This window comes from Brachyistius frenatus, unplaced genomic scaffold (genome assembly GCF_029030835.1).
Source record: "Brachyistius frenatus isolate BFR_SWC_R1_liver_20210118 unplaced genomic scaffold, ASM2903083v1 Contig_13, whole genome shotgun sequence".
Classification (NCBI taxonomy): domain Eukaryota; kingdom Metazoa; phylum Chordata; class Actinopteri; family Embiotocidae; genus Brachyistius; species Brachyistius frenatus.
In genome coordinates, this window is record NW_027210612.1 from 6,327,297 (window position 1) to 6,352,215 (window position 24,919).

At 41.0% G+C, this 24,919-nt stretch overlaps 1 protein-coding gene across 1 annotated transcript in view; it reads left to right on the plus strand.

Moving 5' to 3' along the window:
* camkmt (calmodulin-lysine N-methyltransferase) overlaps positions 1-24,700 on the plus strand; it is a 102,971-nt gene extending 78,271 nt beyond the window's left edge. Inside the window, exons 7-11 of the mRNA XM_069693003.1 lie at positions 1,988-2,054; positions 3,901-3,975; positions 13,016-13,079; positions 15,303-15,434; positions 23,183-24,700. Coding sequence (XP_069549104.1) covers positions 1,988-2,054; positions 3,901-3,975; positions 13,016-13,079; positions 15,303-15,434; positions 23,183-23,281 — 437 coding nt within the window. The 3' untranslated portion in view covers positions 23,282-24,700. The remainder of the gene's footprint in view (positions 1-1,987; positions 2,055-3,900; positions 3,976-13,015; positions 13,080-15,302; positions 15,435-23,182) is intronic.
* Positions 24,701-24,919: the final 219 nt, after the last annotated feature.

Below are 24,919 nucleotides of genomic sequence, written 5' to 3' on the forward strand. Positions count from 1 at the left end.
ACCGATATGGTGCTTCCATATTTAGCTCTGCTTACAATATCTCTGTCTCAGCCGGCTACAATGCTCCTTTACTGATCACAATAAGACCAAACAATAACATTATGGAGCCTGTAAAACACAAACACACACACTTGCGCACACAAACAATACACCATTGACCGACTGCTTTGTTTCGAAGAACAAACACAGAAAGAATTGTAAGTGAAATCATAGCGAGAATGGATCGAACACACAGAAAAGAAAAGGGAGGGTTGAGAAAGACACATAATTTGTTCTGGGCTCAGCCAAATTGGCCCATTCACATACTGCGGTTACTGTGTGGTATTTCCTCTTGTTGAGGAAGCTGTTGATCTTAGCCTTGTGCTAATGGCCAGTGTTTATCTCACATGGCCTTATTGTGCGTCTAGTGTCAGAATAGAAAGAGATAGTGGCTTGTGATAGGGTTCGGTTTTACACAGTGAAATAGATGAGAAGATATGCAAGAAAGAAGTTGTGAACGGATGACATTTAGATACAGCTAGTGAATAGATTTCCTCCGAAGTTGTTGACCTCATTTCGAGTGCAGAAACACACACAGATACACACCATGGAGAGAGGAGAGCGAGAACTGTTGCCGTGACCTTGAATACTCATGTTGAAAATCAATTGAAAAGTTCCATTAAGAAAGATTGATGCATGTCATTGGCTGATACTTGTCTGCTTCAAGTGATGGGAGCAAATATTCTTCTGCTTTAATGTTCAATAATACTCAAATCTCTCTCTCTCTCTCTCTCTCTCTCTCTCTCTCTCTCTCTCTCTCTCTCTTTCCTCTTTATTTCTGTGTGTGTGTGTGTGTTTTTAAAGTGGTGTGTGTGTGTTTTTGTGCATGTGCTGACCTCTCCCCCAGTGGTGTGCTGGTGATGAGATTACGGTAAGCTGCTCTGCTCTTCGGCCTGTCATCGCTATGCATAACACACTCGTGCACAGGTGTCCAGCGGGGGTGTGTGTTGTGTGTCTATGCCTGCGCTCGTACGTGAATCAGTGCTAACCTACATATTATTGTGTATCGGTGTCTGGGAGGCCTCTTTGATTTTGGATTGGCTCTCCAGCTATCAATCCATCTATCAACATCAACACGCATTCTTGCTCTCTCTCTCTATCTTTCCATCTCTCGCTCTCTCGCCTGCTCTCTGTCTTTGTCGATTGGATTTGTCTCAGCTCTTTGCAGGCTTTAAAGACAAGGAAATCCTAATTGAATTGCTTTGCAACTCCACAAGCCAGTGTATTAATAGACAACTTGACATCAATCACCCTGCTTTTGTGTGTATTCATCTCTCTCTCTCTGTGTGTGTGTGTGTGTGTGTGTGTGTGTGTGTGTGTGTGTGTGTGTGTGTGTGTGTGTGTGTGCGTGCGTGCGTGCGTGCGTGCGTGCGTGAGAGGGAAGTGTGAGTTTTTGTATCTGTGGTTAAAAGCCTTCCCATTGATCCAACTCGAGGCTGCTGTGATCTGCTCCTGCACACTGGCTCTCCGTCCCCAGAGCTCATCTCTGCTCACTCATGCTTTCTCGATGTGGGTGTCTATCATATGAGGTTTAACCAAAACCCATTGATGTTGCTCTTCATGCTCTTTTTTAAAAAAATTTTTTTTTAACAATTACTTCAAAAACTGAATGTTTATGACAGGGTGATCAACAATTTGAAGCTCCTGATTAGTTAAATGACTAATGTTCTTACCTTTTTCCAAAACTCAAAGTGTTACTTTGCATTTAAAATGTTTTACTTTTTTAATAAAATGAGAGTCAAGGGGAAAATGGGTTCAATCACCACACATGGTAGCTTTAATTTGACTTTACGTCCGCTGGAGGCTTAATTGTAAGGACACGGTACATATATTTTATAATGACCTCTTTAAAGTTTTTATCTGCTGTGAACATCATCTTTAAGCCTTTTCCCACAGTTTAATATGTAGTCTGTGTAGCCGTGGTAATTCCTTGACCATGGCACGTCAGATGTTCGAGCGCTGGTCGAGGGAAACAGGCAAGCAGGAAGGTTTGGCTCAACACTCGTATCTTCCAGGTGAGACTGCTTTTTTTCATCTCTTTATGACTGCAGTCAGTCAGAAGAGTGGACTGTGCAGTGATTGTTGTTGTTTTGTCTACATCCACTATCTATACCCGCTTTATCCTGAACAGGGTCATGGAGGGGCTGGAGCCTATCCAGAACAAAACTGACCCCTTTTTTTAGGCATTTCTCCTCCAGAAAACACTGATCACGTGCACACACACACACACACACACACACACACCAGGACGGCCTCAAACATTGTTAATTATTGTCCCTGCCTCAAAAAGGCATTTTTCCATTGACTGACTGTTTAGCTCCCCTACCTCTCCTCTCTGTCTCTTTCTCTCTCCATCTCTCGCTCCTGCGCATATTTACATGAGTGGAAGATGGAGTGAAAAAGTAAACGTATAATTAGGCTACATTACTTTGATTGTTTTCTTTTCAGATTATGCCTGCTGTCATTTCTGCGCTGCAAGAGAGGGCGAAGGGCATGATGCGATTGTACAAGGGGATGGATAGGGAGGGGCATGGCATGTCGTGCGATGGTGTGAGCACATTCATGCGTGTGTGTGTGTGTGTGTGTGTGTGTGTGTGTGTGTGTGTGTGTGTGTGTGTGTGTGTGTGTGTGTGTGTGTGTGTGTGTGTGTGTGTGTGTGTGTGTGTGTGTGTGTGTGCTGGGGCCTCCTGCTGCGAATCGAGATTGTGTTTCTAGCAGGGCCTAATGTTTTGTTTACTGAGTGTTAATAATGGCTAATTAATAATCCCCCATTCTGCCTGACAGTGTGAAAGAGAGGAATGGAAAATGGTGTGGAAAAAGAGATGGAGAAGAAAGCTCGGCTCCTCTTAACAGTACAACGGCATCAGTGCAGCCTGAACACAGTCTAGTAACAAATTGTAGCAGGAAACAAAAAGACGTCAACTACTGATAATCCACTACAAAAACGCCAAGTAAATTTATATATGCCGTTTAAGACATTTCAGATTGTCTGAGCACCATGAGTGATACAGACTGAGTGATCCTGTATACTAAGACTGGTGAACAACGAGAAACCTTGCAACCCAGAAACCAACAAGACACAGTGACAGAACACTTCCTGGCCAAATAGCAAGAATATGACTCACTCTGCCAAAGTGGCAAACAAAAACCCCTAAAAGTAATTTTTATTTAAAAAGATTATCAATGCCATCGGTGCAATATGTAAAAGATTGAGAGAACCAACAGAAAAACACATGAAACTATAGTACCATTTATTTTTAAAAAGGGTTTCTTCCTATTTGATATGATAGATCATCATACTCCTTAGTGATAGTGTTTTTTGTTCTGGGCATATAGTTGTGTAGTAGTGTTAAAACCCTATGTTGTCCCTTGCATATCTATAAAGGTAGAGAAAGGATAGTGTGGATGTTCTCTAGCAACCTGTATGAAGGTGGCCTTTCTGTGCGTGTTCATGTGCGCGTTTGTGTGTGTGTGTGTGTGTGTGTGTGTGTGTGTGTGTGTGTGTGTGTGTGTGTGTGTGTGTGTGTGTGTGTGTGTGTGTGTGTTCACGTTCACGTAGTATAAATGTCAAGTGTCATGTCAGAAGCTCCCTCTCTCTACCTCGTAGATGACATGTCTTCCCTCCTTGACACTTTCTCCAAGTCTCTACTGAAGCAGAAAAACAGTGGGGGTCAGGGAGAGAGGTGACAGAGAGCACGAAGCTCAAAGTGTTGGAAACGAGAGAGAAAAAAGAAGTGAAGGAAGAAGAAGAAAAGTGGACAAAGAGCTTTTGCTCTGTGTGGTGTTTTATCAACACTGACTGTCTTCTGTCACTGTTCCTTCAAATACTCAACTTCTGTCTCTTTTATGTGTGCGTTACAGGGTGGTGCGGTGGGACTGTGAGTCGGATATTTCAGCACTGGAGGGTCACTTTGATACTGTCATGTGCGCAGACTGGTAGGTTCTCTCTCTCTCTCTCTCTCTCTCTCTCTCTCTCTCTCTCTCTCTCTCTCTCTCTCTCTCTCTCTCTCACACACACACACACACACACACACACACAGAGACAGATTTATCTCTGCGTGTGCGCTCATGGCATTAATTTTCACTTTTGCGTGAAAGTACTCACATGGCACCCCACCAGTGCCTGGACCTTCCCCACCCTTGTCCACACACCGTCTTACACACACACACACACACACACACACACACACACACACATACATATGCTCAGATGCCTCCCTGCCTCCATTTTACACCAAATTGCCTCGTTTTCATGCTTGGTGTCCCAGCAAATGGATGACTTAGGCAAATTGCAAATAATTGCGCCTTGACAAGGAAGGAGACTCAGTAAGATAAAGGAAGAGTGGAGGGTGGATGGAGGGAGGAGCAGAAATGGAGATGGAAATGGAGAGATAGAGCAACATAAACATAACAATTAGTCCATCGGTCATTGAAATGTAGATCTTGTAACCAGTCAAGAATTACATCTTCTTTTTATCGCTCAACTGTACTGTGAGGTAAAAGGCATAATTTTGGTGTACCGTGTACAATGACATCCTTGTAAAAAACATAATGAATGGTAGGAATCATCTGTGAAAGAAATTATTCCTCTGAAACGATTCTCTTCTTTTACTTTTCTGTGTCACAGGATTTGAAGTTATATGTGCTTTCAATAGTCCATATTATGCAACCTTGACTTGTTTATACTCACACACTCAGACAGGGCTGTTGTGGTACAGTCAATAAAAGGATATAGGTAAACCTTACTCATTGCAGCTACAGCATCCAGGATGTAGTTAGTACACATCTACGAAAGAAAAAAATGTAACACAATCTGTTATCTCTTTATCAATTCATGGACATAAAATGAGTGATGAAGAATGGCAAAGTTTTTTCTCGTTGCATTTACTTTAAAAAAAATAAAATAATAATAATTAAAAAAATCTCAATTTACATCGTCTGACAGAAAAGAAATCAGAAAATGTCAGGACTTAAAAATTAAATTTAGCCCTAAATGAGGAAGAGGCGGCAGCATACTGCCCAGTATGTTTGTCTTGTACGAAGCCTATCCCACCTGATTTTGGGCGATACCAGGGCACACTCTCGACCTGTTGCCAGTCCATCATATGGCCAACAAAGAAAGACAGACAAGCAGTCACGCTCACAAATACAGCCTGCAGTCAATTTAGAATCACTTATTAACTTAGCATGCATCTCTATGGACTCTGGGAGGAAGCTGGGGTTGAAGAGAAAACCCACGCAGGCACAGGAAGAGCATGCAAACTCCACACACCATGCTGCCTATCAACCTAATATTGTTATGCACTTGTATAAACTATATTCTTATGACTTTTTCATGTTATTCAGCCAAACATAATAAACAAAAGCACTCTTGTTCATGGCTTCAGACAATTATCATCATGTTTTATAAAGGGCATGTCTGGAATGGGTCCATGTTTGGTGCTCCCGATTATGCTACGTATAAAAGGGTGTGCGAATCCACAGCTGTTCTTGAATATGACCATGGCTTTCCTCAATTCCCTGGTGAAGGTTACTGAGGCAGTCAAAAAAAAGTCTGGAGTGGTGATGTGAATGAGATTTATCCTGAGATTCTGAGTCTCTAAATATAATGGGCAGCCCTTGTAGACATGTGTCTTCAGTGTCCAGATTTAGAACCGTGCCTAAAGACAGGAAGACAGGCAAAGAGATCCTCATTTAAAAAAAGAAAGAAAGAAAGATATTTGACTGAAGGTTGTGCTCTAAGTGTGTTACACTCCAACACCAGCAAAGTTTAAGCCAGGATGTTGGTGAGGAGGCTCTGAACATATCCTGATCATGGAACAGTCAACCGGCTCTAAACGTGGTTTAACGACATTTACCCTACACCACACCTGCACACATTCATGTGCCCACATTCACACACAGACACTAAAAAGATGGACATGCCTTCGGTAGAAGAGAAAGCACTTGACTACTTTCCAGCCTTACAAATTAGGAACAAAATCAGCTTGTGTACAAAATGCATGTATCCATCTGCACGAGTGTGGGCATGTGTGCTAAGTGCAGCATTAGCAAACATCGTTATCATTATTTTAATGTCACGGTCATTACAAGTAATAGTCAGGTACAACACCCAGAGAGAGAAGGAGAGCAGGCAGCTGATAGAAGATATTTTATAGAGGAGCAGTGCATATGCTCGTGTGTATGACGGGTAGAAGCAGATGGTGTGAGAAGAGTAAATTGTATGTGAAGTTTTTGATATCTCAGGTTCTTTTCCCATTTCTCTCAGCAGAGATCCATCCAGCAGGTCTGCGTGTGTGTGTGTGTGCGTGTGTGCGCGTGTGTGCGTGTGTGTGTGTGTGTGTGTGTGTGTGCGCGTGTGCGCGTGCGTGTGCTGCGCTGCGAGATGCTTTTCAGTGTGGTGCCGTCTTTCCTGCATGTGTATGCGAATGAGTGCTTGTGTGATAATTGCAGTGGTGGCGGTTTGAAGAGTGACGGCTGACCGATTAACGGGCGCGTCATTGTGATGATCACCTGCGAAAAGGTCAACAACGCAACTTCCACTCCGATTAATTATAGCTCCTACCGGTAGCAGTGGAACCACCGCTGAGAGGAGAGGAGGGGAGTGAGGAAAGGAGAAGAGTTTGGTGGAACGTTGTCTCTCTGAAGCCTATTTTCTGCCAACTTCTTTGGATATCCTGCCTTTCTTTGATGAGGGAGTATTATGCAAAAGTAGAATCGTCAGACGTTGGAGTGGATTTTGCCATTAGAGGTGTTATTTATGTGCTCTTTTAAAGTATGAATTTGTTGCCACTTGGCACCTTAGAAACTTGAATAGGACATTATGAACTGAATCATAGGTTGATCTACTGTTCAATGTGGTATTAAATATCAAGGAGTCACAGCCAGTCACTAGCTGATGATAACAAGACCAGGTCAAAACCTAGTATATAGCTGGACTGATCATAAAACGTAAGAGAGCTTTTATCAAAGTTCATTTCGAAGGCAACTGGATTTGCTTGAGGTAACATTAGTTATTGCCTTGGGATAACATAGATATACCATGACCTTGATGATGGACAATCTTCACAGATATAGAGGGCTTTTAATTTGAAATGGATGTAGGAAGTCTAAGATTTCGGCTGACTTATAGTGTAATTTTATCACTCATTCACCCACTCGGCCAATGACAGACATTTGTATCTATAGGGCAGACCCTGCTGTTACAGTTCAGTCCAGTTTAGTCAGTCAAGCTTTCAGCAAAATTAGTTTCATTAGGTTATTTAATTAAATGGTAAAAAAATTTTTTAAAAAAGCTGCTACTTTATCCAAAGAAAAACACATTTAGCATAACTTCACAAATTAAAAAAAATCTACTGCAATAAACAACAATTACCTTTATGTGTAATTAGTTATAACCAGCCAATTGTGGTCCGATAAGAAACGTACACGTGTGATGTGGAAACTTCCGTGGACATGCACAGAGAATAGACTTTTCAGCGAAGCAGCAAACATCTTAAACCGAAGGATCTACGTCTTCCAAAAGTGATTCACGGAGAGAAAGACGGACAGTTTGCAGGAACAGTGTTGTGTGCCTCCTCCCATTTATGTGTTTGTGTTTGTGTTTGTCTGGCAGACAGGGAGGGGGAGAGAGAGGGGGAGAGAGGGATTCCTGCAGTGAGCATGTGGGTGGCAGAGAATCTTTGGCTGGGATGTTGGCATGTCTGCATTCTCCAAAAGCTGTCCATGTGTGGGCAATGAGATAAAGGCCTGTGTATGTGTGTGTGACTTTGTGGGTGTGCATGCATTATTCTATTTTTGTGCTATATCTGTGTCATTTGCATCTTCTGTAAGTTTTCACATGCACTTTTTATGCATTTCGTGTTTCACTTTTGAAGATGTATTGGATTAGTTTATGAACACTAAATACATTAATGCCATACACGCACAACACAAATACATCTTTGTTGTAATGACTTATGACAATAGTGCCCTGAGCAGAGGGTCAGTAATATGTGGTGACAGTCTGCTGCACTATGGATAATGCCTAATCAATAAGCAACTGGGTGCTTGAATAACCTGATTGGATCAAGAGAGAACATTGTTTTCATAATTTATGTGTAATTCATTATGCAAACTCAGCATCTTTCGTGGGCTTCTCCATTCTGTTGCAGGACATTTTCCACTTCACCTTGAATCAGAATCTGTCATTCAGAAACATCTTCTTTCACATAATGTTTCACTACATTCTGTAGCAGTCAACATTAGCAGACTTGTTAACTTTTTCTCTCTTTTCTCTTTTGTGTCTGTTTTCTGTCTCGTGTCCTTTTTCCCCCATACTGTTTTTGTAATTCCTTGGAATCAAACCATGTCATGTAGTATTTTTTAAATATTGTTGTGTTACAAATAGAATAGTTGTCCCTGGTCTATACATCATTTCTGCCACGCTAACGTAAACAAATATGTTTTCATGTTTTGAAGTATGTAATATTCAAATAAATTAAAAAGGTCATTTATAACATTGACGATAGATGACATGTGTACAGACCCTTTTTGTCATCAGGGCCAAATTGAGTCAGAAACTAGTCATAACTTCTGCGGCTCACATCTCATTCAGGTTGTTGCTACAATAATGGTTTTCAATATTTATAACTTGAGGTGTCATAATTCTGCATTTTTAGGAAACAAACTCAGAAACTCAAGAGGTTTCCAACCTTTTTACCACTTCAGCAGAATGTTAAGGCATGCTTAGTGTAACTTGTAAGAGCGTGATTAGAGAGGCTGAAAATGACAGTTTTGGTATTAACTGTCTTTTTAAGAGGGTCCAGGTTAACACCTTTACCACATTTCACTTTACTACTTCTATATTTAGTGTCTGTGTGTGATCTTGTGTTTGTGTACACTATCACGAGGTTGTGTTGTTGCTCCTCTTAAGTGCCTTAGTCTTGTTTTCCCACGCAGCAGCACATGTAGTAAGAGTGCATTTTCTGTACAGAATAATCTAAAACCAATTAGTTGGGTATCCTTGAAGTATTTTTTTACATAAATAGGGCAACAAAAAAAATACATTTTAACAAAATTCAAAGAGAACAGGAGTCATACTGTAGAGGTCTCTAATAATTACTGAATATTTTAGATTTAAGACAAACAAAGGGATATAAGATCCCACAGAAGATCCTTGCAATGCATACAAAATGTACACCTCTGCATTTAACCCTTAACTTTCTCCCATGGGAGACTGAGTGGATGATATCATTTGTTTCCACAGGCTCACCCTTGCAGCATTGACGACATCCTATACGTTCTCATACGTGTGTAAGCAGATAAATATAGCAGCGACACACACACACACACACACACACACACACACACACACACACACACACACACACACACACACACACACACACACACACACACACACACACACACACACACGCCCGCTTTGCCCTTTGACCTCTTTTCAGTTGTGACTGGAGTTCCCTGGCCTGTCCTGGGTGGGAGGGGTCATCGTGAGACAATGGGCCTCTGACAGTCTGGGTGCATCAGATGTGACCTTAAAGAGAAAGACCACTCGATTTGGGAGTCCATAAATATTAGCTTGACACTATAAAACAGTGAATACCAGCCAAACAATGTAGTAGACTGAGAGATGTTCATTTGAATGGAAAAGTGTCACAGGAAAATGAATTTAAGTTAGGTTAGGTTAGGTAGTTACTTTATTAATCCCTGAGGGAAATTTTTTTCATTACAGCAGCATACAGAAGCAATAAGATAATAATAGAAAAGCAATAAAATAGCAGTAAATAGCAGTATAAAATATAAAATGCACAGTATATATCTATATATATTATATACAAAATATTTCCATTGTAGACATTGTATTACATGAAGGTAAAAAGATGCCAGAAACTCAAACATATTTCTTTCCTCCATGAAACCAAGCTTTAGCATTAGAAGCACCTCTTTTATAAGCAAATACAGTCAGAAGTAACTCAACCTCAAATGAAACATTGTCACAAAGGAACCTTATATAATTGAAGATACGCTTATCAGTGTTTTCACAAGGTCAGAATTGCATAAATAAACAGGAACAATGGTCACAAGTTGAAAATATTTACCAGGTATATAATGGACAGACACAGTTTATGTTTGGTAGACAAATATTTCCAACTGGCATGCAAACTAATATGGCTCATCTCAGTGGTGATTTTTGTCCCTTTAAATTTTAGAAAGTCTTTCAAATGTGCATACTTTATTATCTGCCACTCTACGTTGGGCAATTTTACATATTATTGTCTTATTTATACTGTTAATTTCTGTATACTATAAATTTGTATTTGGTTTGTTTCTGTTGTAATAAACAATTCCTATTCATAATAATCTTAAAGTAATGCCACAGTTCCAAATATATGCCTGTGTATGACTAATAATAGTCTGCTCTTTAAATAATAGGTACCAAAGGCTTACTTTGTGTATCACATGGGCCTTATTGATCATGTCACAATCTTATATCGGTAGTTGTTGATATCTTTAAAACGAGTTTTAATCAATTGCTCTTTTTCGTTTAACCATTGCCCGTTGAATGACACCCTGTCCTTCCTTTGGCCCCAGTGTTTGTGTGTGTGTGTGTGTGTGTGTGTGTGTGTGTGTGTGTGTGTGTGTGTGTGTGTGTGTGTGTGTGTGTGTGTGTGTGTGTGTGTGTGTGTGTGTGTGTGTGTGTGTGTGTGTGTGTGTGTGTGTGTTTCAGCAGTTACCTCCACCCAACAAGCTCACTTCCTTGTTTTCTTTGCCACTCACTTTTCCTGTGAACTGATATCTGTGGCAAAATAAACCAAAACAGAAAAGTCAGATAAACTTCACACCTCTGTCTGGCCTTGGAAGAACAATAAACTCTACACATACGTACATACATCCTGGTTTTGAGTTTGCAGAGGTCATTTGTGTTTTTGTTTTTTTCCCCTCAATGAATTCTGTTGACAGAAATGAGGTTGTCCAACTGCATGTTATATTTTCAACAGGTAAACACATAAAGCTTTTCCGTACAAGTATGTCGGCAGAGATGCACCTTTCGTTCCTCACTGGGCTCAGAGGATTTTGAATGAGGAAAGGTCAGAGACTGTGTTTGAAAGGTTGCATCCAGATTGCCACTCCACTGGCCAGTTGGACGGATGTGCAGGATTATGTCAAATCTGCACTGTATTGTTGCATTTTAGTCAAATTACTCCCCTCTCATCTGTGATAATAGGTACACACACACACACACACACACACATGCTCATATTCATAGCTTACTACTTACTTGCATAATGGATTGAAATTTGTCATTGTGGATAGATAGACAGGTGTTACTTTGTTTAGAATGATTGGCGTCGATTTGCGTGTGTGTGTGTGTGCGTGTGTGCGCGTGTGTGTGTGTGTGTGTGTGTGTGTGTGTGTGTGTGTGTGTGTGTGTGTGTGTGTGTGTGTGTGTGTGTGTGTGTGTGTGCGTGCGTGCGTGTGTGTGTGTGTGTGTGTACTGTGACTTAAGTTACTCGTGTTGTGGGGACAGAAATCTGTTTACACAATCCTATTGTGGTTACCCACTTTCCTTTTTAAAGCAAAAAGTGAGTCATCATTATGTACATAGTCCAAGATTAAATTGAGGACATGAATTCAGGGTGAGTCTCCAAAAATTAAATGAAAGTAAATGCAATGTATCTGTGTGTGTGTGTGTGTGTGTGTGTGTGTGTGTGTGTGTGTGTGTGTGTGTGTGTGTGTGTGTGTGTGTGTGTGTGTGTGTGTGTGTGTGTGTGTGTGTGTGTGTGTGTTGCATGAACCTCCATCCAGATCAATACCTCATTTTTAACCATATAATTGAGGGTTTGTCTTTTCACAAGGGGCCAGTTATAATGATATTATTTTGCATATAAGTAAATAAACTTTCACTTTTCAGACTGTATTTATACCTGTGTTAAACCCCCTTTCTCTTTCTTCCCACTGAAGCTCCTGGATATATTCTTGTAATTAATGTAGTTCTTGGAAGAAAAAGCTGTTTAAAAAAAGAAACGTCCCACCTACTTTTTTTTTTTTTGGGCTTGGAGCTCAACTGAATTTTTTTTGTTTGTTTTAAAAAAAAAAAAAACACAGAATCAATTCTGAATATGCACAGAGGAATGTGGTTTCTGACAATTGTCATGTGAAGAGCATCAATCCTAAATTAGTTAATTATTTTATTAGCAGAGGAGTGACTGACTAACCTCTTGGTGATCCATTTCAGAGTTTTTCTCTCTTGCTGTGAGATATTTAGGGTCAGTTGGTGGAGGCAGAGGTTAGAAAGCAGGTTACCAAGCACTTCCAGCAAGTTATAGTAATGTATATCTATTTTCCTTAATCAATATGTTATTGTGTATCTTGATTGGTACTCCTGACTTCCTCCACCTCATTTGGTGAAGTTTCCACATAAATATAGACTACGTATCTACTTTGCAACAGCATTAAGACCAAAGCTGTGGTCACCAAGCAAGTTACAGTATGTTATTATTTAATCCACAATGGGGCCAGTGAATTTGGTTTTGTTAATACTAATTGTTTAATTTTCCCCGCTGTGTTGTTTTCATTCGTCTATCTTCACATCAACTAAAAAGTGAACACTCCAGGTATTAATTCCACCAACGCCATGTGCTTTTGCGCCACTTTGAAGTGTCTCAGTAAAAGTGTGCATATCTGTGCATACACACGTGTGTGTGTTTGCTGTAGCTGATGGTATCTGTGCACGTTGGAGTTTTTGATGTTCTGCATTCCTCTGAGCGCCGCGACAGCAGGCTGAGGTGAATACCCATGAAAACTCAGACGTAAACAAAAAGGAAGAGCATCTTACTCATGCAAATTGTTTTTCCCCTATTCCTGCTGGTGGATTTATTTGTAAACAAAAGAAAATAAATAGCCTGCTGCTTTATCTGGAACTGCTATCATAAGAATGCATTCTAACCTGACTCTCTCTCTCTCTCCTGCACAGTTTGTTTCTCGACCAGTACAGAGCCAGCCTGGTTGATTCCATAAGGAGATTACTGCAACCCAACGTAAGTGTGTGTGTGTGTGTGTGTGTGTGTGTGTGTGTGTGTGTGTGTGTGTGTGTGTGTGTGTGTGTGTGTGTGTGTGTGTGTGTTTGCCTCTGTGTGTCTACTGTATATATCTCTGCTTATCCCCTTCCTCTAAATCACCTCCCACTCTTCTCAATCATAATTAGGCTTTGCCCCAAACCCTATACACATTAATAGTCTGACAGGATTAATATCATGTAATGCTTTAATGCTTATTATAAGCGACTTGAATGCATCGCTCTGATCTCCTTCTCTCTCTTCCCTTCTCTTCCCTTAATCATAAATCCAAGGCAACTTCTCCCTTTTGGCCTCGCGATAAGACCCCACGCTGTGACAGCCAAAGCAAATGGGGGGACAAAAGCAAAAGGCTGCAAGAGATAGGGTTGAGATTTGTATTCATCTGAGGGAAGAGGGCAGCGTTTTAAAGCACAGAGGCCAGTCTGGTATAGGGAATATCTGTTTATGAAAAAGAGGTGAAAATGGCACCGAAGGGAAGGAGATAGGGAGAAGGAGGAGGAGAGGACACAGAAAGGAAAGGATGTGGGGGAGGGTGGAGACCAGAATCATGGGGGAAAATATACTTCTCTGAATCTCAAATATTTTAAAAGTGGCAAACCACAGACATGTTATTATGTCTCTTATTTCAACATAGAGACATTATTTCAACATTAAGAATATATGCAAGTGACAACAAAAATAAAAAAAAAACAAATTAGCAAAACACTGTCCTCATTTCTCTAAATAATCCATCGACCCTGAGGTGAACCGTTTTCACGAGAACTACTTTTTACAGAAGAACTGCTGGTTGCACGTTCTCTGAATAATCCAGCACAATAAGGACAGTGTTTCTGGAGGGAGATGTTACTGTTGTACTTTTTAAATGTCAGTGATTTGTCAGTAAATACTGTCAACACTTTTATTACACTGGAGTTGGGGCAGAAATCATCTCTGAAACTGAGCACATAAAATCAAAACCATCCACATGGTCACGTACCACGTGAGTTTTTTTTTTTTTTTTCATATAGTTTGGGTGAACTAACCCTTTAAAATCAAGTTTCCTTATTGCCTGTGTTGCAAATAACAAAGGAAAAGCAAAAGGCAGACAGATTATATTATTAATATTACAGTGACACGTGTCTTTTCAGCTGACATGTCAGACAGTGGAATGCACGATAACACCTGCAGCCTGAGTATTGACTGCAGAAGCTGCTGTGGTCGAATGCTGTCAAAAGACAGACGTGACATCTGGCTGTTGTTGTACATCTGTGTGTTAAGTCTCTCCTCATGTCTCCCTCTCTTTAATCCAGCAGAGATAATTCAGGGGCTAATATGATTTGAGTGTCGGCCATCAGACTGTCGCTGCCACAACAAGCTTTGCCAAATATTTAATAATTTGCTAAGCTGATTAAACAATTAACAAAGCAATTAATTCTACCATCTAATGGCACTAATTTGTTGTTTCTGACAAAGGTGGTCCATCCGGTGGGCTGGATCCCCTTAATCAGCTGATTAGTGCGAGGAGGAATTTTGTCTGTTTGTTTTTGCTGTGTTTTTAGACAGACAGCAGGGTTTGGGGAAAAAATGCAACTGGATGTACAGATGAAAAATCATCTGTCAAACGCAGCGATCCGTCTGTTTTTGTTGCCTTTGTGTTCTTTTAGCTTGCGTTGTGTCATTGTGCATTTCACTGCGTGTATTTGCTGTATGTGTGCGATTGTGCGAGCATCCCTCTTTGCTCCATTTAATTAAAACAATAATAACATGATCAACATGAAATAAAACTGAAAACTGGAGGATTTCAAAGAAACTTTGAACCTGTTGGTAATCCTCTTAGCATTTGCAGGATGTTTGTGATGCACACTCTTTCTTTTGTCTCTGTCTTTCTCACACACACAGACAAACAAATACGTCACCTGCTCATGGAGACAAATTCACACCTACACGTGTGTTCTCAGTTCTCAGTTTGATTGGATTAGCAGAGCTTTAACTTTTTGTTTTTAGTTTATCATTTACCTGGAAAGAGACTTACTAACATCTAACTCTGTATGTGTCTTTGTGTGTGAAAGCTGAATACCAAATATTATGAGAAATGACGTGTGACAACACTGTATGTGTAAAGTACCCCATAAATGTAGTCTGCACTACGTTTACTATGCACCTTCAAATGAACCCGACTTCCTCCTCTTCTTGTTTCCTGTCCAGGGCATGGCGTTGGTGTTCGCCCCACTGAGAGGTGAAACTCTGAGACTGTTTTGTCAACTGGCCCGGCAGGCCGGACTCCATGTCACTCAACACCAGCATTATGATGCTCAGGTCTGGGACTTTCACTTAAAGGTAAGAAACAAATCCAAGAAAAGAAAAAAAAAAAATACTCAATCAGAACGACGCTTTTATAAGACAAATCAGTCAAAGGCAGCACGATGGTACAGTGGTTAGCATGTCATCTGACAGGAAGAAGGCTCTTTGTTCGAACCTGCTGCTCGGCTGAGGCCTTTCTGCGTGGAGTTTGTATGTTCTCCCCGTGCCTGCGTGGGTGTCCTCCGAGTGTCCGGCTTCCTCCCGCCGTCCAAAGATAAGCGGTCTAGATTAATTGATTATAAATTGGCTATTGGTGTGAGTGTGAGCGTGACTGGTTGTCTGTCTGTATAGTGAAGAAACCACAGACTCTATATAAAGTAAAAATGGGTCTGAAAAGTGAAGCCAACGCTGACGTGCCTTAACATGCAATACCACTGATTGCCACCAGGGACCAACTCCAAAAAACCTCAGGCTCCGATATGCTACCATTCAAAAAGCATCAACTTCTCTCAAAATACTAAGTCAGTCATTTTTTTTCCCACAAGTCATTATGGTGTTATTCCCTAAATTCATTCCTTCTGATCAGTGTACTGAGTGTCCTTCTGAAACTAAAAAAAAGGGGAATGTTTGGGGGCGTGCCCGGTTTGATTGACATTCCTGGGGTGCAGTCAGTTTGTTGGTACAGGTGGGCGGGCATAGTGTCCTCAGGTTCTCAGTCACCCTCGATCCTCCTTCGCTCCACTGGACACTGGACAAGAGACTTGGAGTGTATGTGGTTATAGTGTGAATAAAGCCAGTGTACAAAGCTGGATTGATTAAAACGGAGGCATATCTGTTTGGTCAACTGAAAAATACAGCTGAAACGCTCTCTATGTCGACACAGCTTTAGAATGTCTGACAGTTTTCTTTACTGACTTTTAGCCAAGCATTTGTTTCTGTGATGACATTCTCTAACGTTTCCACGTTGAATTATAGTATTTTTTTAGGGCAATGACAGGATTGATTATGATTTTTTTTTTTTTCAAGTCTTTCTTATTCCTAGAGTTACTGCACACGCCCTTTGTTTGTTATGAGAGATGGATTGTAGCTGTACTCATCCCTCCTCTCTAGCTTTGAAGCTATTCCTCTTCTGAGATAACTACACCATATTATAAGAAGCACGGGACAAAATCTACAGTCCCTGTTCTTTGCAAACATGCATTTGAATAATTCGGTGTATAAAAATGAACTCTGATGAAAATCTGGTTTGCACGGTTTTACCTCTTTCTCAAAAATATGCAGAATCTTTTGCTACTTAATAAAGAAACCAGCAGCAATCCAGGTTGTGTAATGTGCACTCAGCTTTAATAAAGACTAGCAGATTAGCCTGTTGTTTGATGTTTAGAGACACTTTGTGAGACACACCGCAGCAAAAACAAGCTGTCTTAACTTGGCACTGTGAGAATGAGAGAGGGAAGGAGGGAAAAAAGGCGAGTGAAAAAGAGAAAGGAGCTACAGAAAACACACGAGTAGGCTGTGTTAAAAGAAGTGGTGTCCAGCTGTTAACTCCATTACACACACAGCTCCAGAAGAACAGGACAGCGAGGAGTGGGCTAAATTGGTGCGCACACGTTCACACTGGTGGGACAATTGGACAGACTGCCCATTAAAGTGCCTGTTAAAGTGGCCTGAACCTCAGCTTATGTAGTATACCGTGTGTGTGTGTGTGTGTGTGTGTGTGTGTGTGTGTGTGTGTGTGTGTGTGTGTGTGTGTGTGTGTGTGTGTGTGTGTGTGTGTGTGTGTGTGTGAGGGAGAGAGAGAGAGAGAGAGAGAGAGAGAGAGAAGGAGAACACCCCTCTGAACTGGCAGAAATGAGTGAACATGTGTAAATTAACATACTTATGAGGCACGGTTTCAGATAAATGCTCTTATAATCACTGTTTTTTGTCTCTGGACTGTCACACCGTTCGGCTCACTCTTGAAATGCACACTTCCTTCTGTGGGACACACACACACACACACACACACACACACACACACACACACACACACACACACACACACACACACACACACACACACACACACACACACACACACACACACACACACACACACACACACACACACACACACACACACACAGTAGGGTCAGGTGCTGTGTGTGGATATCAGGACAAGTTGAAGTGCCCCCCTCACATCTGAAGGTGATTAAGTCTCCTCTGCTTATCTTCTGATGAACACTCTGAACAACCCCTGTGTGTGTTTTTTTTTGTGTGTGTAGGTGCCTCACTGACCATTCTAGACACACACACACACACACACACACACACACACACACACACACACACACACACACACACACACACACACACACACACACACACACACACACACACACACACAGTGAACACAGCTAAGAAACGAGCTATATCACAATCCCGCACAGACCAGACATCACTCAGACAGCATATTGGCTAGACATTACACACAAACACACACCACATGATGATATCACAGCGAAACATACACTAGCTCTGTGAGCACTCACACACACACACACACACACACACACACACACACACACACACACACACACACACACACACACACACACACACACACACACACACACACACACACAAATGAGCAGCTGCTACTCATTTGCACTACGGATTAGCTTTCTTCAGCTATATTTACTTGCAGCGGGTGGACCAGAAGAAAAATTCATATCAGAACCGACATTGGACCACACACTATGGATTTACTTTCATTGTGTCTTAAAATAATCAAAGATGTCGCCAACAAAAGCATGTGTAAATACTTTTAGGGGGGAAAAAATCCTGTATTTTTTTATTTGATAATTCCAGTTTTTAAAATATCTCATTACAATTTACAATAAAGTAACTTGTACTGTCACTGCTTCAGTCTTTAATTAGATCGTGCTTATTTGAAAAAGCACTTTTTAAAATAAACATTTTGGTTTTGCTACCAATCAATTAATTTAATAAGTCATTTCTAAAATGTTTATTACTTAATAATATAAATAGATCTTATTTCATCCTATTTTTTTCACTTCAAATCTAGAAATAAGTGGAGATATTCATAATCTGCTGTAACTTTAACAAATAAGGAACTAAATGAAGAAATTATAAACATCTGTGCCAAGATGGTGATATGGTGGAATTTTGTATCAAGAAATTAATACGGAAATTTTTCAAAAATCATTTGTATGGCGATGTATGTACAAATATATATGTTTTAAGAAAAGAAAATGTTCAGTCCTTCACCTATTTTGTTAGATTTCCATTATATTACTTGTAAATATCAGAATGAACAATAGATTTTTGTAAACGTATGATATGGAAGCCATTGAAGCCCCGGTGTCAAACTGGAAACACGCTCCAATCAATATCCAAACTTGTTGAAACTTTAATGCAACAATATCATTTAAGTGTAATCTGGAACTCCACGTGTATCATTTAGGTGGTGTGTTTTGAGCTCACTCCTTCTCATCTTCTCACAGTGACTCATAAGCTCCTCCGTCTGGCACAGATGCTGTTAAACATGTACTCCCAGTAGCTGTGAATATTCTGGCTCTCCTCGCTGTGCCAGTTTCAACACGTCAGATTTGATTTGGTTTGAAACATACTGCCAACTTTAATGTTTGCTTTGCATGTGTTTTGTGCGAAGAGAGAAACCAAGGGAGTGTTTTTAAAAAAAAAATTCTTTACAAACCTTCTCCAGACCCCCGGTTCGCTACTGCAGTTTCCCAAACATACACTTTCACCCTCTGACACGAGCACACTCAAGGGACTGCCAACAGCAGGCAGGCAGGCCCGATGTGCAGCGGGTAGTGTGTCTTAAGAACTGTGTGTGTCTGTGTGTGTGTGTTCGAGTGTAAGACGTGTGCTGGGACGGGCAGACAGGGCTAGCGCGTTATCCTCTTATCCCCACTGTTGTGGAATAGAGAGGCAAGCAGCTGGAGGGACTGCAAGCAGCCTGATAATGCCAGCACTATTTTCTAACCCGCCATCTTAATCTTGTTACTCAAATGGTTGTGAAGAGAGAGTCATGAATTTTAATTTCTCTCAAACACACACACACACACACACACACACACACACACACACACACACACACACACACACACACACACACACACACACACACACACACACACACACACACACACACACACACACACACAAGAGAGGGTGTGTGCATATGTGTACATCCCCCGTCTCCCTCACACATGCATAAATAGTATCCCCACTGTGTCCATGCACTCTCCCTCTCCTCCCTGCCTCCTTTTTTTTTTTTCTGTCTCCCTATTTTTCTGTTGCCCCCCCCCATCAGCTGCCTGGCTACTCCCCCTCCTCCCCCCTTCTTTTTTCTGACATATCTTCCTTCACCCTTCTCCACTCTCCCTCCCTCTGCTCCCCTCTATCTTCCCATTTCCTACATCACGACCCACTTCTCTATTTATTCAAGCCTGTCCTTCTATCCCTTCCTCTACTCATCTCTCCATCCACCCAATCCCTCATTCTCCGTTTCCTAATCCTGCGGAGAGCGACCCCAGACATCCGGTTCATCCATCCCTCCCTTGTCTCAGCGTATACCCTCCTCCCTCTTTTTCCACCTTGTTCACTTTTCTTCTTTTTTTTTTTTTTGGTCAACACAAGTGAGCCAAAAATGAACAGAAAAAAAAATAACAAGGAAGCAGAGAAATGGAGAGGAAAAATGAGAGCAGGAGAGAGGGAGGCAGAAAGTGCTAATAAAATAAATGACTTGCACCTTGGAAAGGAAAAAAAAATGGAGAAAAGATTGTGGGGTGGAGGGTCGGGTTGAGAGCCGATTTAGCCAACCACCCATGAAGCTGATTAGGCAGCCTGCGATCAGGAGGAACAGCTTTGCTTGTTAAACTTTTCACCTCTGCGAGCTCTCAGCCCTCACCATGTTAAGGCCCCCTCTCCTTCCCTCCTTCCCTCCTTCCTCTTCTCTCTCTCTCCCTCCCTGCCTCCTTCTCCCCCCCCCCCATCCCTCCCTCTCCATCCCTCCATCTATCGCTTCCATGCTCCTTCTGCCTGATAGAATTTGAATGTGAATGCTGGCCGTGGTCCCCATAGCAGGCTTAGCACAGAGGGCAGGCAGCTGCCCCTCCACAACCAACCGAACCCTGGGTCGTCTGCTCTTGCTCTCTCTGCCGCGCCCCCCCCCCGCCCCTGTCTCTCTCTCTCTCTCTCTCTCTCTCTCTCTCTGGGGGTCACAGGTTCAATCACCTGCCTGTGCCTGGAGGGATGGCAAGAGGAAGATAACGCGCATAAAGGGCACTGGGGGGAAGGGGGGGGGGAACCGAAGGAGAGAGGGGTGAGGCAGACACAAGCAGTTTGTCCCTAAAACAGATGAGAAATTTAAAGAAAGGAAGATTGAGGAGAGATAGTGTGGCGTCTGGATTTCACGCTTTTACAGGACAAGGTGTGGGAAAGGGGATGAGATGTGAGAGAGGTGTGTCAAGGGAGAATCTGGAGAAGAACCTGCGGTAGCCATTTAAATCACACATACCTCCTGTTTTCTGGGTGGTATGACATTGTGAACTGTACGTGCAAGACATGTCCAAAACCACCATATTCTCTGATTTTACACTAGTATACACTGGACACCAACCAACTCGATATCACGGCAACGTGTGTAGTACATTGTTCAGTCCACCAGACAATACCATGTCAGGGTCATGGTTTGCCTCGCTTAGATATGAAAATTAAGGTGCCTCAGGTTTGGGAGCCAATAACCATTTGATTGGGGCTACGAAAAGATCACAATTTGGGTTAATAATAATTAATTTTATGTAAGAAACTTTAAGTACGTCATATAAGTTCTATAACGGTCAGTACGTGAATTAAATGCGTTACGTTATGTGCAAAACCTACTCACGTTACTTCTACGTTGACTTTCTCACAGACCTGAACACTGGTCATCCAGGTAAAAGTCCTGTGTTTGTTCCCTTGGCCTTCCTCCTACTTGAACTTTATCACACTTTGTAGTTTGTCACATGACCTCCTTCTCCTCAGTCCTTCTTCCCTTTTAATACATTCGTGTACTTTACACACACAGGCGACACAAAACGTGACACTGACTTTGCTCCTATCCTTTACTGCGATACTGGGCTGCTTGTACATATAAGAACTTAGAACTGCTTTTGCATGTATAATAAGTAATCAGTCAGCACTTATACATGATTTATGTGTATGTGTTGCTACATTTACTGGTGTTTTAGATGGGATATGATTGAAAGACACCACTTTAAAGTTATAAAGTCATTTACATTGTGAATGTATGCTTTCACATATTTGATTGTCTTACATCGGACACTGCTGGTTAGGTTGCAGCAAAAATTGAGCCAGGTTAAGCTTTTTCAAGAGATGATGAAATAGTTTGAATTGTGTGTTATTTTTTTTTTTTTGCATTAATATTTATATCTTAATTTTATCTTTGAAGCACATCTTTACCTTTTAAATGTCCTCTACAAATAAATGTGACTAAATTTGTCTGGAGCCCTTTGTATTGGCACCCCTGCTGTGTAAATGCAGTGGTCTCACTGAAATTATATAATAGTTTTTTTTTTTTTTTTCTTCCATACAGTCTAATGTCAGCTGAGTACAGCATATGACCTGCAGGGATTATAGTTTAAATGAGACCTACTCTTGACCACAAGTTTAAAAAAAAAAATATCTACCACCACTTTCATTACAGTATACTGACATGGACATGTAGAAATGAACAAATGCATATTGTGTTCGTTAGATAAAGTGTGGAAAACATTCACAGTCAGATGTTCTGATGCAGGAAAAATTTTATAAACTGTAACCCACAATGTCATGAGTGCCCCAAAGGAGCCTAATTTGTTGTCATCATTTGAGTTTGCGCCATAAGTAGGTTTGGTTCACTTTCATAGCACTTAGCTGCTAAAGGAAGAGAATTTGGGGTCAGTCTCAGTTTTTGTTTGTTGTTAAGAATCCTTTTCACACAGTTCTCCACTATCCTCTTTTCAACACACACACACACACACACACACACACACACACACACACACACACACACACACACACACACACACACACGAGCAGACCTACTAAACTCACTTTCATAAGTCTCTGATCATTTGGCCAGACGCTAAGCGAGCTGATTAGCTGGTTCATGCCCAAACTGCCAAGTCTGCTTAAAAGGGCACCGAGCGGGCACCACGTGGGCAACCGCACAAAGTGTGTTTGACAGTGTGACTGAGAGTAGCCGTGTGTGCAGAACAATTGGTGGTTTGACAGAAGATTTATTGGTAATTATTCTGATGATTAAAGTAAATTTTGAGAGCAAATGAAAAAGTTTCTTGCTCTTTAATGTTAGGATTTGCTTTCACATTACACTAAACTGAATATCATTAGACTCCTTGCAGGTGATTGGATAAAAAAAAAAAAAAAAAAAATGCACAGCCTTTTGGAAATTGGACACACTCCCTCGATCTAATTTGTCATCTTGGGATTTTCTTGAAAATATTTTCAAATTAAAGGTGCAGGGAAAGATTTAAAAAAGGTTCAGTAGAAATATTACAAAAGTGTATTTTTGGGGGATGATAGTGGGCATTAGAGTCGATTACACGTTCATCTTCTTGATTCTGTCGGCAATCAGGGTGCCCTCAACTATTGAAAATATAGATAAGATTAAAGAAAATATTCCATCAAACTGAAATATTGAACAAGGATTTCTGTGGAATTTTTCGTTATTGCTTTCCATGTTTTGTGCTTTTCAGATGCTGAGAGAGGGAAAAGACGCATACGACGAGAACATCCACTATCCTCTCCTCATCACCTTGACCAAAGGACTTCAACCTGTCAGCCACACTCACTAAACCAAAACAAGTGAGCCAGCTGTACACAATACCACTTCACGTTTCTGCATATTTTAAGGAGAGCTGGACATATTCTGACCTAGTAACCGTCTGCCATACGCCAAAACTCTGTAAATCTAAAACACAGTCACTCATCCCTTTAACCAGTAGCTCTGTCATTGTGGTAGTCAACCAAACACATCAACTGAAGTCAGACAGTTGCGCATTTTTTTAATCCTCCGTCCAAAAAACAATTTGCCAAACAGTTATATGGCCATCCAACCAGGTAACCAGTCAGTACTGTGTCAGACATTCAGTGACCTATCATGGCTATTAACCTGTTATTTACTCATCAGTCCAGCCAACAATCCGGTCAGTTAGTCACGTATAGTGTGAGTTATTCAGTCAGCTGGCCCCCTTTGACCAGTCAGTATTAACCTATGCCACTGTGTTTCTGGCCTCAGCGTGGAGGCCAGCTTTAATTCATTAACTGTCACAGACTGTGAAGCCGCTCACAGTTTCCTCTGTGTTTCCTGCTTTAAATTTCTTTTAATGCAACTCGTTCACCCCAGTCAGAGGTCAATATTAAGAACTTCTTTTGTGCATTACTCACAATAGTGCATTACCATATTAAGACACCTTCAGAGTAAGGAGCAATTGTTGTTGTCCAGCAGCTAAGATTGCATTGTGCACTTGCATTGCATTGCCATGGACACAAGTAGTCCCCATTACATCACATAGCAATTTGATTTTACAGATTGTACAATTCTTTCTCCTCGAACTCCAGCTTCACTCGTGGTTTAAAAGTTTAAAATACAGTTGATGAATTCCTAAACGTGTAATGTGTGTTTGAAAGGCCTTAGCTTCATTTTATCTGCTGTCGTGAGTCCTACAGGTTCCACTGAGAGAGGAGGATATCAAAAAAAGTGAGGGAACAAAAGTAGGGCTGACAACTGAAAAGCAGCTAAAAAATGAATCATCTGATTGTCACTAATGTGATACTGTGGCAGCTGCTAAACACTCACAAGCTGCTGGTCTGAACATTCAGGAAGTGTCTGTGTGTCGAAAGAGAGACACAGTACATGCACATAAGTTGTAAGAACTCCTTCAGTATTATTTTTATTTATTGACAAGTGACTCCAATACTGTGAAATCCATAAAAAATAAATATACTGTAATGACTTTCTTTTAAAGTAAATGTCTAAATTGTCTCTTACCCCCATTGTCCACTGGGTGCAGACAATCTGCTGTAATTCCAGCAGTTGTGCCACTGTCCATCATGCTGTGTGAGCACAGCATCTTCATAAAAGCTTATGTTCTCTGGGTCTATTTTTGCTGTAGCTGCTTGAAGCTCTGAGTGCAACATTCATTTTTGACTGTATGTAAATGCCTACATACTGTGTGTTGACATTTGACAGGAAATTTTAGTTCATTTGTTGATCAATTTGTTGATCAATTCAGATCAATTCAGATTTTTCATACGAAAACGTAATGTCAACTCTTTGAGTCTGTGACGCAGGAGAAGGATACGATTTTCTTTCTGCTGATAATTCAGAAAATACAGATACAAAGACGACAAGGGAGTGAACTACAGACATACGAAGTATCTATAACTGTAATAAACATAAATCAGCTGCAAACACAAAAAATATGTAGCGT